The 14,156-nt window shown below is 37.9% G+C and overlaps 1 protein-coding gene across 1 annotated transcript in view; it reads left to right on the top strand.

The window, feature by feature from the left end:
- LOC139977004 (roundabout homolog 2-like) overlaps positions 1-14,156 on the top strand; it is a 264,174-nt gene that overhangs the window by 214,229 nt on the left and 35,789 nt on the right. Inside the window, 3 exon segments of the mRNA XM_071985943.1 lie at positions 4,948-5,135; positions 8,681-8,777; positions 9,576-9,714. Coding sequence (XP_071842044.1) covers positions 4,948-5,135; positions 8,681-8,777; positions 9,576-9,714 — 424 coding nt within the window.

Genomic DNA, 14,156 nt, shown 5'->3' with positions numbered 1-14,156 from the left:
TGTGTTTTCATCGCTAGGAGACAAATTTTTATGGCCCAGTTGGGATGGCATTGGTAATTTTATGCTCATTGGATAGGAACCAAATCAATATTGAATTAAGATTTTTTTAAAGGTGAAGGCTATAAATTATTCTTGCACTCTATCAGGGAAGTAGTTGATCTGGAATGCCTTGCAATCTGTGGTTTGTTCTTTGACTTGAGTAGTACTAGTTCTTTCTTGTTGATTGTTTCATATATATGCAGTCGGCACTTCTCACACACATTTTTCTTTCGTCTCGTGAAAGAATTTTACATAAATCAAGTGTTGTTTGTAACATGAAGCAATAATTGAATATCTTTTGTAACAAAGGGGATGGTGCTGGAATCAAATTATCGGTGAGGATAGGTGGGGGAGAAAGGATGGGGGGGGGGGGAGGGGAGGGGGAGGAAGCTGAGGAAATACTTTGTCTCCCTCTTAATTTAGTGAAAAATCACTTTTATAGTGCAACACTGTTACAGCCATGCAGTAAATCAGTCCTGTAATAGGCACAATACAGCTTACATATGTATTGTTGATGCAATTCATAAATTAACTGCTTCACCCCCATGGTCAAATCCTTGCACTCTTTGCCTTTCCTATCCTACCCTTGTCTTCCCTCCTCCTCTCCCAACTTTAGGGGAGTTAATTGTCTTAAAGGGGTGTAAATGTTTTCATATGAATTTCTCTCCAACAGCTTTTCTGCAGTTATAGTGTTAATTCTTCATGAAAGTGATGGTTGTCTGTTGACCTTTAACCTAAAAGAATTACCTATATGAAGCAGGCTTGCATACTGGCTTCTAGCTCCCCCAACTCACTTAAAAAATAAACCTGCTGAGATGTTCCCTTGACCTTGGCTCATCAGAAATACTGGAGGAAGAGCAAGACTCTACTTTTGTTTATATCTTGAATCCATCAATAGCTTGTCACTGTTGACCCCCAGTAAACCAGGACTTCAAACATGTTCTATTGTATGGGTGAATACCTGCATTGGTCCAAGTTTACTCCTGGTACTAGTTACCGGTATCAAAACATCGGTTACACTAAATTAGCACAAGTGTTTGTATCAGGGAGTGTTTTATTGGCATTGTGAGCATCTGCAGGGACAGTTACTTAACAGACAAACATTTGAACATCCCCCAATTCTGGGTTTTATTTATTTATGGAGTGGGTCATGTGACTAATTAATTGTGTAAGACAATACAAGAGGGTAAAAGAATTTGGTTTTAGACTTTTAGTTAATAGGGGCCTGGTTTGAAGGATAAGAAAGAATCCACTAATGGGCTCCTAGATTTATGATTTGATAGGGTCTATAAGTGGTGGTGGGGTTTTCTGATAATGGGTAAGTAAGTAAAGTTGTTTTGTAGCCCGTAAAGCGGGTCTGTTAAATTTCATTGATATACCAGCTAGAGGAAGAACAAGTATTTGAAGGTTGTGGAAAACAGGATCATGAATCTAATATATTGTGAAGAATGTGAAAATTTATGTTAGGAGTCCAAGGGTTAGACAGCCACATGTTAGTATTACTGAGACATCAGACATGAAACAGTCATTACTTGACAATTATATGGTAACTATATATATATATAGTAAATAAATAAAGAATAACATACCCGAAAAATTCCACTTCACATGTATACATATAATTGTTTTAATTCTACAGATGTTATTAAACATGTATTTGAAATAGAGCTGTGAGCCATTTTGCTCTCATTGAAATATATTTCCTGCACTTTTACGGCTGTGGGATATATTCATTTAGACTTTGTCGTTGGAAAGGTATACTTATTACTTCCTGAACTGGTACTAATATCCATGTAAGGTTACTAAATTTAGCTAAAGGGCGAATCACCCCAGCCATCATCATTGGTCTGTGCGCAATATGTGTGAGAGATATTTGTAATGAATTACATCCCCAAACAGCTAAGAACCACCCCTCCCCCACCTTCCCCCTCCCCCCACAAATATGTGGAGGAAATATCATAGTTTTAATATTCATTCACTAATAGTCAAGGATTGCCTCTTAATTCGATGTTTCAAACTGTATGTTGAGTAACATTCCACACGGTTTGGTCAAATTGCCATCAAGAGCCCAAATATGTGTCCACATCAACATTGGTAGCAGCTATTGCTTTCTGCATACTGTAGGCATTAACTGTGTGTTAATAACTACTTCTGAGTGTAGGGAATTGATAGTAACTCTCACTGTGTTATGAGTGATCTATATTATTATGGTATTTGCATGTGAACTCTGATCCTTTGCTTAGCTCCCCAGTCATATTGTAATATGTAAAAGTCATTATATCATAAATTAGTCATTTTTGGCTGTGATATGCTCATGGACAGAAACCAAGATCCCTTGGGTCAAGGTTACCAAAGAGAAATTCCTTTCCAAAATATGTTTGATTTTTAAGCATCATTAAAAGACAAGCTTCTCTTATGATCAGTGTAGCCAAGACCCATAGTGGCATGTCAAATTAATACTGTTGGGAAACATAAATATCCAAGTTAGTTACATACTTGGATTTTTAAAACCATAAGCCTCCTCCCTACCAGCAGAAGGTCGTAAAAAGGTCTGGACCCCTTTTGTCTGATGACTAAGAGATTGTCCCAGGTTGGCAGACTGCATTTAGATTAATAATCTTGAGATATTTATGGCTACTCTGGGTATACCATGGGTGAACCATGGGTACCACCAGAAAAGTACAGAGGGACCTTTACGTGGGAACTGATTGTAACATTATTGAATTTCCTGAAATTAAGTTAGGGAAAAATTTATTACAACTTTGAGAGTGCATGACCAAATTTGCTCAAATCTGTATTTGACCTCAAATATACTAGAAAACAGCCCCCCCCCCCCCCCCGAAAACTGGTTCATTTAAGTCCTTTAAATATTTCACGGTATGTGTGTAAAAATTACATATTCTTATAATTGTTCATTTCTTTTTATTAATAATTTGTGTGGAATAGCCACAGATGAGTTTGATAATTTGTGCCCTATACATGGGTGTCATAGTGGCAATGTAATGTATACCATGTAGATGTCATTGTGGCAATGTAATGTATACATAGGTTTCATAGTGGCAATGTACATACATAGGGGTCATAGTGGCAATGTTATGTATTCATAGTGGCAATGTAATGTATACCTGTAGATGTCATTGTGGCAATGTACTGTATACATAGGTTTCATAGTGGCAATGTACATACATAGGGGTCATAGTGGCAATGTTATGTATTCATAGTGGCAATATAATGTTTCCATAGGTGTCTGAGTGGCAATGTAATGTATACATAGGTGTCTCAGTTACTCCCAGTAGCAATGTTAGGTATACATAATGCATCCAGTGTTAATATTAAGCTATGTTGAATTCCACCATATCTTGGTATATCCCAACATGTTGCCTTGTGCATACCATGCTTTGGGCAACACTGGATTATAACACAGGATGGTTCTGAAGAAGTAAGGGGAAGTTCCCCAGAGGGAGAGAGCTGGGTCGCTCGCTGTGATTGATTTGATTATAATATGCAGTTTGTAGGATGATAATTTAACTAAATACCACAGGGTGTCTAGTTTAACAGTACTTATGCATGCATGGTCTGATCTGGTCTTTTAGTTTACTTGATACTTAGACAGGAAATGAATTGTTCCTTAACTTAGAGGGAGGGAAGGGGGGGGGGGGGTACCATGGGAGGATTGTATGTAAAGGAAAAAGAAAGGTCAAGTTTAATATATGAGATTGTCCAGTTAACATTTTGTCTCTTTAGATATTTTAAGTCTTCTGTAATATACATACTAAAGAACTGTTTATGTATGGGTCTGCGTATTGCACAGTGGATGATCAGTGGTGAAAACTAGCTGAACCGATGCATGCATGCATATAGGAGACTTAGGTTCAGCACTTTGTTCAGTTTCAGATCATACATAGCGCTCATTCATTCATTACCACGCAAAGTATATATACATAGTGTAATATTGAGCTTGTTTCATATCAATTTATGTGAGGTCATAGGTCAAGCTGAATCATAATGAGTAGGGTAGGGGGAGAGCAAGTATTGTATATACACCCTTCAGAACCACTTAAGGCTGAAAGTTTATCATTTTAGAATTCACTTAAAGATTAGTTTGGGGCAACATGGTTAGCAAAGGTCATAACCTAAGGGAATATCAGAAAATTGATCTTTCCCATAAAGGCTTTCCAGTAAGAGAATAGGGTTATGATGTATTTGAAAAGGAATTTTAACTCTCACATCACTGATCACATCACTGATCACACTACCTCTTTATTGCATCCTTGTACCATCAGGGATTGGCTACCTTGCAGGTATCATTATGATGTACAGATCCTTGCAAAATGAGTAATACAGCCTATTTAAAAATGATTTTTAGGTAGAATTTGATGTGGAAGGAGGGGAGAGAGGAGGCGGAAGGGAAGGGGCAGGGATAGGATGGGAGAGGGAAAAGTGAGAAATGGAAGGGTGCAATATGAGAAACTAATTATTTAGCTAGCTGTAAGGCCCTCTAGATATATCCAAGTTGCATTCCTGATATGACCCAATACTAATGCACAAGCCAGAAATGACCTAGTTTCGATCCAAGCTGGCGGGAGGGTGGTATAATACAGTATATTCAGGAAGCTGCTCAGCAATTGTAGATTTAATTGATACAGAGCTGTACAAAAGGTTTTGTGACTCATGCCACAATAGCTAATTGTCTAAAGTTATTCCATTTGTTAGCATGGTGACCCTGATAGGCTGATACTGTTTATCTCAGCTGCATATAACTACATAGTAATTCGAAGATACTCAGTAAACGGCCTGGCCTAACCAATAAGATGAAAAATGATCCATTTTTGCTCAGGAATGAAACGTATAAGTCAGTCTTCTGTATCATGATAGTCAACATTCTTTCTTTTTCTTTTTCTTTGGCAGACCTACGACCAGATTTTCGTCCAGGGCCATCTTCAACGGTTGCTATCCTGGGAAACGATGTGGTATTGGAGTGCATCCCACCTAAGGGTAATCCGATACCGGAAGTGGGATGGGAGAAGGACGACGAACCAATTGAAGAAACGGACAGGTTACAGATTATGGAGGACTACAATCTAATGATCTCATCTGTGAGTCTAAACATCATCTTAGTTTATAAAAATTTAAATTTTTGAGACGACGACGTAGGTAGAATCAGAAAGACGTAAATTTGCTTTCTGACACGGTTGTAGGATTATCCCATAGGCAAGTGAGGCAAGTCTCTCGTGACCCAGAAGGTCAAAGGAGGACCCTGAAGGTCAAAGGTCATCCAAGAGAACTTCCATCTAGCAGGATGCTGTGCCATGCCATGATCGAGATGACTTTCAATAACAAAACAAAGCATTAACATTTTGAATATCGTGATCTAACTTTGAGCTCCAACTTTTGGTAGTGTTAATTTTTAGAAAGCCTCAACGTGATTAAACGAGGACAAATCACTCGCTACATGCTTAGAGAGCAAATAGGCAAACCTTCAAATCCCAGTCAAGCCTCTGACACATTTTCCAGTCTAGTAGTAGTGCCAGTAAAGTGGATTTCATTGCCACGACAACGGCCATCACAGGAGGGCTCCCCACTTTGACGTTATACACCCCGCGAGGTAACGGATGGATGAACCCAGCATTCGGACTTCTGAAAATTGTTTTACGTCGGCCTCGTGTCGTCCATCGGTTCTCTAATAATAAAGTCGGATACTAGGTCTAACTTGTAGTAGTGAATGTGATTTGTGATATCAGAGCTGCTCATAACCCATTTCTGCTGCGAGAATGCTTCTCCTTACTCCGTAGAGCATTTTTCCTTTTTTTTCTTTTTTTTTTGGTCTTTTCCAACCCTTACGAATATGGAAAGAAGATATGACAACAGTCGTCTTTCCGATACTCCCTGCCGGATCGTGATTAAATGTAGCGTAAAATGTTTTCTGTTCTGCAGGGTATTCAACCTTTGATGTTGGCTTTAAAAGACTTTGGTTTTAATGTTGTGATCCATACTTTACAATAGACAAGTATGGGAAGAGACAGGCCAAATGAAATGTATGATAAAGCTGTCAGAAGTAATTCGAGGGTTTGTCATACCAGAGAATTTGTCATCCAGCAGGAATCATGATGCATCCCTTGAAGAAGGAAGGGGGGGGGGGGGGGAAATAAAAGAAAGGAAAAAGTAAAAAAAAAAAATAAGGGCAGAAAAGTAAAGAGAGAATAAGAAAGACATGGAGATCCTGTACGTTAATATTGCTGGGTCCAAAATAAGTTCACTCCAAAGCAAAACAGAGAATCGGAAATTACGAAGAGAAAATGGTTTATGCGATTGTGAAACAACTCAGGGAATTATCCTTGGCAGTTATGCTTCTAAATTTGGGGTGTGATAATGTTTCTTCCTAATCCACTTAGCGTTGAACATTCTAAGTTTTTATCTGGTGATCTGTTTTGATGATCGGAAGTGAACTGGTGTTTCTACCCGGTTATTTTACGGACGGTCGGGTGTCCTAAATTTGTTTATTTCCATGTTGCAGTTTCGAGGAAAAACTTTTGAATCGAGCTTGAAGTTAAATTTGCATGGAATTTAAAACATTGATGAGAAAGAACAAGAGTGTCTGTAAAGTGGAGAAAAATATCATATACACCTGTAGGAGGAAGGGATAGGACAATTTTTCTCCAATGGCGTTGGATCTAATATATTCTCAAATGATCTGTGACGGTTGGGAGAGGGGAGGGGGTAGGGGGAGTGGTCAAGAGGGTCACAGTGGTGAAGATTGGCTGCGGGCACGTAGTGCTCTTCACTTGTTTGCAGTCTGCTGTGTGTCCAGGTAAACATTAAACTCTTGCCCTGTTGAAGTTGTAGTTAAAGTCATTACGACGAAATGAAAAGATTATAGTAGGGAGGAGATGATTGGTTGGTTGAAAATTATATTTTGGTCCATCATGATCATGATGATGACAAATATCTTGCAGTAGAGATTTCTTGACTAGATAGTTGATGGTGACATGTTTCGTCCTGTATAGATGTAAATTCTGGCAATGGAATCATTTTTATGATGTAAATGTCTTGGAACCGCAGACACCATTCTTTCACCATCCATCTTCACAGCTTACCAGATCAGACTCTAAAAACTGGGTCTTGCGATCATCAATCTTTGGCCATTTTAAAACAAATTTCGCACCACAGTCTCACATCCATCTCGCCATGTTTATTTGTACAGTATTACCCCGCAGACTACTGCAGCTGTGAGCCAATCTTATGATGAATCGGTTGCTTACACAAGTCTCTCTCCTCCAAAAGAAATTGCAAGAAGTGTTTGCTGACTTTAAAAATTGAATTGGTCGATGCACAGCAGTTAAACTTCTTTGACTTAGCTAAATCTTCTTTATATCTGTGTCTCTGTCTCCTCCCCCCCCCCCCAAATATCCATCTAAACTTTCCTTCTCTCAGGATATGTTTGTGTATACAAGACCTGAAGATGCTAGATAAATTATAGCTTCCCTTACAAATCTAGCAGAACAATATTTCTCCTGAGTTTGGTGCCAATTTGCAGTGATGAAACCCCACTGTCCAAACACTGTCAAATACTTTTCGGTAACCGAATGAAAAAAAAAAAAATCCGTGAGCATTAAAATGATTAATTCATTTTGATTTAATTACAGGCCTACTTTGTGACAATTGGATGAATGAAGCACAAAGTCATAGCAGCCCTGATATGGCAATTTGCTAAATGTTGTATTACCTTGTATACAGTATGATTCATGTGTTGACATTATGATGTAATGTAAACTGATAAATCAAGAGCTAGCTATGTAGAGGAAAATTAATTAATACTATGTATAGATTTTTTCATATTTTTTTTTGTATCTATATATATATATATATTTTGGATTCAACTTTTAATAAATGGAGTGTATCACTGATGAGAAGATAGAATTAATACTATATATTTATTTTTTCATATTTTTCTTTTGTATATACTGTATATCTTGGATTCCACTTTTAATATATGTAATGTATCACGGATGAGCAGATATGCTTCCCCAACTCCATGATCATGGGAAAGACAAAAAAAAAAAAAAAAAACCTTTCTTAATATAGTATGTATATATATGTCAATTTGAAACATTAAAAGATTGGTAACTCCCTTTAAAGGAGCATCTCTCATTTGGATCAGTTGAAAAAAAAAAGAATTTGCAACTACATTAAAGGGGTATGTCACATTAGAAACATTAACACATATGTATCTACTTTGTTGTGTAAAAATATTAATTCATATTTGTATGGATTATGGACAATTCAATAATTATGTTCATGTTTAATTATTGCTAATTGAACCATTCTGGACCTGCAGAATCTGATCGTAGAATTAGATGGCTGTGCATGGACCCTGCAAATAACTGTCAAAAGTCTTCTTAAGACCCATCATTTCATTTGGTCTTTTGTAAATTAATCTGCTTTCTTTGTAAAGCACCTTGAGCAGTGGCCTTTGTATACTGATTTGGCACTATATAAGTCTCATTTATTATTATTATTTTTTATTAAGGTGATTTAGTAATCATGTTATATCAGCTCATCATATTGTGATGATCTGAGATATAAAGTGAGTTGGGTAATAATTAATTCAGAATTATCAATTGTATGTTTTCTTTCATTTAAGGTGAGATTGGAAGATGCTGGGTCTTACGTCTGTACTGCATTCAATGTGGCTGTGGATGATCCTGTGAAGAGCAGCCCGGCAAATCTTACTGTCAGAGGTAATTGTATTTAATTGTTTAACATATTGCAATTCATTCGGTGACTGTCATCTGGAGTTAAACCCACTTAAATGCTGCATGTATGTAGGTGGGATCGAGAAACATCACACATATTCTCAGTCGCATATGTTTAAGATGTAGCGGTAAAGAGTTGGTGGGGGGAATCATTAAAGTTGACTTGTTTGTCCCACTTATGTCCCACTTATATGCTATCTACTTAATGGGTGGGCTTAAATGAGTCATTACTTCTCAAGACCACCTGGACATGTATTTACTGGCTAATTTGCCTGTTGAAATTAGTTCTCATGAGGGTGGGCAACAAGTTGTGAGTACTGTATATAACTGTGATGATTACTCCTGGTGAATTGTGAATGTGAATGCATCATGCCAGGACCCACCAACATTTCTTTTGTGGGCAGGTGGGGGTGGTCAGCCATCCGCATACATCACTGTATACTCTGCATGAAAATGTATTAATTTATATTGTACTCAACTGAAACATTTTGCGGGGGTGGGAAGATTATCTCAATTGTCCTTAGTGTTAGGTCTGATGAATATTCAAGACTTTAAATGACATCGACAAGGTCGTCCGGCCCCCTTTTAAAGTGCATTATATGAAAATGAGAATATCTTAATCTTTGTCTCACATTCCCTAGTTGACCCAGACACTGGGGCTGCAGTCCCATAAACCACCACCCCCCACACCCCAAACCCCCTTGTCATTGCTGAACATGAATGCTTGAATTAAATTTGTACCCTTCATAATCTGTGATATCATGTTGTCATTTGATCGTATAGCTACACCAACATTCCTTGTGGTACCAGAAGATATCATCGCTGAACCAGGCGAGACGGTCCTGTTCAGATGTGAAGTGGCGGGAGATCCACCCCCTGACTTGAGTTGGAAGAAGCAGACCGGGGAACTCCCTGTCGGAAGGTAAGATTGCAGTTTGCAAATATAAAACGTGTTTCTAATTTATAAGGAATTTGTACAATCGTATTTCCTATCCTAAACATTGATGTACGATATGTCAGTGTGGAATAGCTCTCAGCAAACCCCTTTCAAATTGAGCTCATTTGGCAATTAATTTCTTTATGAAACACAGACACCTCAGGGTGGTGGTTCATAGCCTGTGTATGCACATCAGATATATTTCATTTCCAATGGTGGCTGGGTCCTTTCATCTCCAAGTTAGTTGTCATTTAACAGGTTTTTCCTCCTAGCTAGGATTCATACGTTTCCGACAAACTGCAGTGTACAATATGTATGGAAACGAGTCCCTTTCATAACCTTGTACGATCGAAACGCCCACGGTCTAATTCTCATGATTTCTTTACTCTCGATAAATATAAAGATATTGAAGATCAATACCAGCTCTTTTAACATTTCATTAACATCTTTTGAGAGTCATGGCTCGAGAAAAAAGAAAAATAGGGGTGGAAAATAAGAACGGGGAAAAAAAAAAAAAAAAAAATCAATGACGGTGAGAGCCTGATGTGTTAATGTTTGGTTAACGGCAAAGGATTCCATCAGCAGCATGTGTTTACCATGAAATTGAAAAGTATTGAATGACGAGTGGTGGAAATGTAAACCGCAACACACGCACTCCTGCTTAAAGCTGCCGTCTTGCATTCGGTGGTACGCCATTATCTCCCAACGAATTCATCAAACATTTTAGGTATCACTCAAATTTTGTACTCAAATAGTGGTTGACCCTGCCGTTACTCTTTTTAAATTTTTATTAGCAATAATTGAAGACATAATTTTCGATTGTTAAAAGTCCTTTTGTTTTCCCAGCAGCTTTCTCAAAACCATTACTGAAAGTTTTGAAAATCTTGAAACTTTTTCTTTTTGTGATTTTTGAAATGAATTTTGAATCCGGTTAGCAAACTACTAATTGCGATTGTACGTTTGGTGTAGAGTCCAACAGGTCAGCAATTATGCAAAAATAGCGGCTTTAAAACTTCTCCTTTCATCGATTTTAATCTACAACATTGGGGATGCTAGAAGGATGGCTGTCCTCTTAGAGGATCCCTAAATTGAGAATTTTTTCACATTTCTCTATTTTTAGTCTTTTATTACAAACCAATCTCCTTGTGGTAGGTGTTACAGGAAGGCTTGATGATGTCAGAGCTGTTAAGGCTGTGCGTCTTAGATCTATGTCAATAGGCAAAGTGTTTAGGATTGTGGGTGAACAACCTAAGATGCAGGCAATATGGAAGGATATATTTATCATTGTATAGTCAACAGGAACGACTTCTCTTCTAATATTCACAAATTTGATCCAGACCAAACAAAAGTATATTACTCAGATTGCACTTAGGCAAACTTAGGACATCCCACTAGATTATGGAATTGCTCTTAATTTACCAGAATATGCCCAAATTCTTGTTAATTGGAAGTATAGGTACTGATACCATAGAAATCTGACAATTCAGTATTAAATTAAACACATAGCAACTGCAACTGCTAAAAACAGAATTATATATATATATATGTCTGTTTTTTTCCAACATTGTGGCCTTTTCCCCCTAATAGTTGAGGGTAAAACTTGGTTTGCAAAGGTGTGGTGAAACTGCATTATTCTAACTTTTGTTACAGTTGATCAACTAAATTTTCCTTAAATATCCTCAGCTTTGTACAATGTTTGAACTACTTTCCCATCTTGAGTTTATATTCTTGACTGATTTTGACATCTTGGGCCGAGCTAGAAAACAGGAGGAAATTCTATTCCAAACCTGAACCTGTTCCTTAAAGTTGTCTCTGCATCCAGCATGTGGGAGCTCTGGTAACAATTAACAGTTTGTCCCTGTACAAGCAATCAGAATCCCGATGAATGATATGCAATGAGAAAGGTTTACGGGACAAGATCTCGAGTTAGGAATCCCATCGAGCCGACAAGAGTAATATCTGGGTTACACTGAATAAATAGTGTCTTTATGGACTGCATTCTTGAGCCTTTGACGACGGCTGGATCGTAGTGAGGACTCATACTTAGTTAATATGAGTCTTGAAACTTAACAGAACTTGAACAAACAAACGGCGATGAAAAAGATCAGAGATGTCTAAACGCAAGGGATCATATGATCATCCAGGGCTGTTAGCTTTTTAAGTGATGATTACTGGGCAGACTATTAACAGAGAGCACGTCACCTGACTTGTAGGGACATGGAAATATATGTCCCCATGGCAACCATCAATCTTATTTTCAACTTGATTGATGAATGAAAACTCAGGCTTCTAAGAATCATTGATTTTGTCGAAAAAACATCCCATTTTCATTAGCGATGCTTGGCGGAGAAATTTTTCTATTCTATCCGGGGAAAAAAGGAGATACTTATCTTGCTGCGATTAAGTAATTCAGACTGGGATCCTTTTGGCCTCCACATCATAAAGTTAGAAAGAGAAACTGACGATTTCTGCTCACTTACTTGCAGCAGCTCTGAGACCCTCTTTTCCATATCACAAGAGATAATTGTAGATCATTAGCAAAGGAAGAAGAAGGAAAAGCCATAAAATTTATTAATAAAACGAAGAGTAGAAAAAACAGTATAAGTTATTTTGAATTCAGGTTGTCATCAGTCCTAGCGTCAGAGTTAATTTTGTCTTGTCTAAGTTTCAAATAACAAAGGTAATCTTGCAACTTTTTTTCTGTATTTTGCACATATATTTTTGTCATGAATTGTGGAATAATTCATAAAAATGTTTGATTTAACCGTCAGAACTGTCAGCCTCCCCTGGTGAATGCTATTCTGTCCGCGTTCTAAGTGGTATATGACAATTTTGCAGATTTGAACCTGTTAGGAATGGAAAGATAGAGCAAACCGGTATCCTGCAGGGGGGTAAGGGAGGGATGTCTTTGAAGGTAGCTGATTGGCCTTCCATAACCTATAGTCCAACTTTCAGTCAGGCTCTGCACTCTTACATGTTCTTGCACTTACAGACCTGTACCAGTACCAATACCAAGGGGGAATGCTTCTTAGTTTGTACTCATTAAGTTGTGTACTTACAATGTTGTTCTGATGATGTTCTACTCATTCAGTTGTACTCCTGCTGTTGTAGTAGTTATATACAAGTAGCATGTGAATGTTTCTGTAACCTCCAGTATGGGGGCAACAACACATGTAGAATCGTACATCAATCTACGTTGACTATACACACCTTGGTTTATATTCTGAAGGCTGCTGGGAATTATATTATATGAATCAGATGGCAATACTTCTGGTGATTCTGCACGGAACAGGCTTCTAGGCTTTCTAGCAAAACGTTTTTTCGTGTCTCCCTCCCCCTCCTCCTCCTCTCTTTGCTCACCTAATGCGTACCTCTCTTACTTTTACTACCGACGTCTACGAGTGTTTTGATGCGGTGGAAAACTCCTCGTGATAAGATGAATTAGCCCATCACGCACAAGAAATTGTTAGTACCGGCCTAATCTTCGAATAGCCGATGTTGTTGCTCTTTTCTTTTTAATGCTACCATTAAAAAAGTTAAGTGTAAGTTTTTCATTTTTGACAGAACATTGTTTGTAGGAGCTAATAGTGATGCATGGTTTGGAAACGGGAAGGGACAGGCCAGAGTCAGCCCGTTAATGATCTCTGTAAACAAAGAAAGGCAATTGCTATTATGAAGCTCTCTCCCTCCCCGACGTGTCCCTCTAAATAAACACGAGGCAGTAAAAGAAGAAAAACGACAGACTTAATAAGCTGTATTAAAATGTGAGGAGGAGAGGGGGTTTTGATTTAATCTGCGGGTCGCACAGTCCAGTCGACTCTCTCGGTGAACTAGAATGTAAAACAAAAAGTGGTGATTGATGGCGTTCGCGATGTTTGGCCGACATAAGGTTTTGGGGCTGTTATTTATCTTGTTTATTCCCAACACTAAACATACAATGTGTTCACACAGAATGATCGTAAAAAGAGAGAAAACAGTAAAATGTTCCTTACTCTCATCTTCTCTAACGAATCGACATTTCACGTCTCTCTCTTGCCTCTCAGGGGTGCGGGAAGAGGGGCTTAACGAGTAGCCCGTCAGGTTCTCCCATAAATTTTCCTGTTTTCTCTTTTAAACAGTGAATTTCACTTATTTTTTTTATTTTCATGTTCTGTTTATCATCAGACTTAAATGTACAAAGGTTTATGTAAATAAAAGAACTATTTTCAGCATCTTTGATTTTTAGACTTAAGAGAGGAGGGCTAGTTTACATGATGGACTTGGCAAATGGTTTCCCTCCCTTAAGTAAACAAATGCATTACTCATTCCCCTTTTTTTTGCCACCTTTTGAAAAAAAATAATTACAAGAACTGAGACAACTTTTAAGAAAAGAAAGAAAGGCCAACTAGAAGGGTGTGGGATGGTAAAACAAATCACTGACAATTTGG

This window comes from Apostichopus japonicus, chromosome 12 (assembly GCF_037975245.1).
Source record: "Apostichopus japonicus isolate 1M-3 chromosome 12, ASM3797524v1, whole genome shotgun sequence".
Classification (NCBI taxonomy): Eukaryota; Metazoa; Echinodermata; class Holothuroidea; order Aspidochirotida; family Stichopodidae; genus Apostichopus; species Apostichopus japonicus.
The sequence above is the reverse complement of the archived record's forward strand: the minus strand, read 5'-3'. Positions and strand labels throughout refer to the sequence as shown.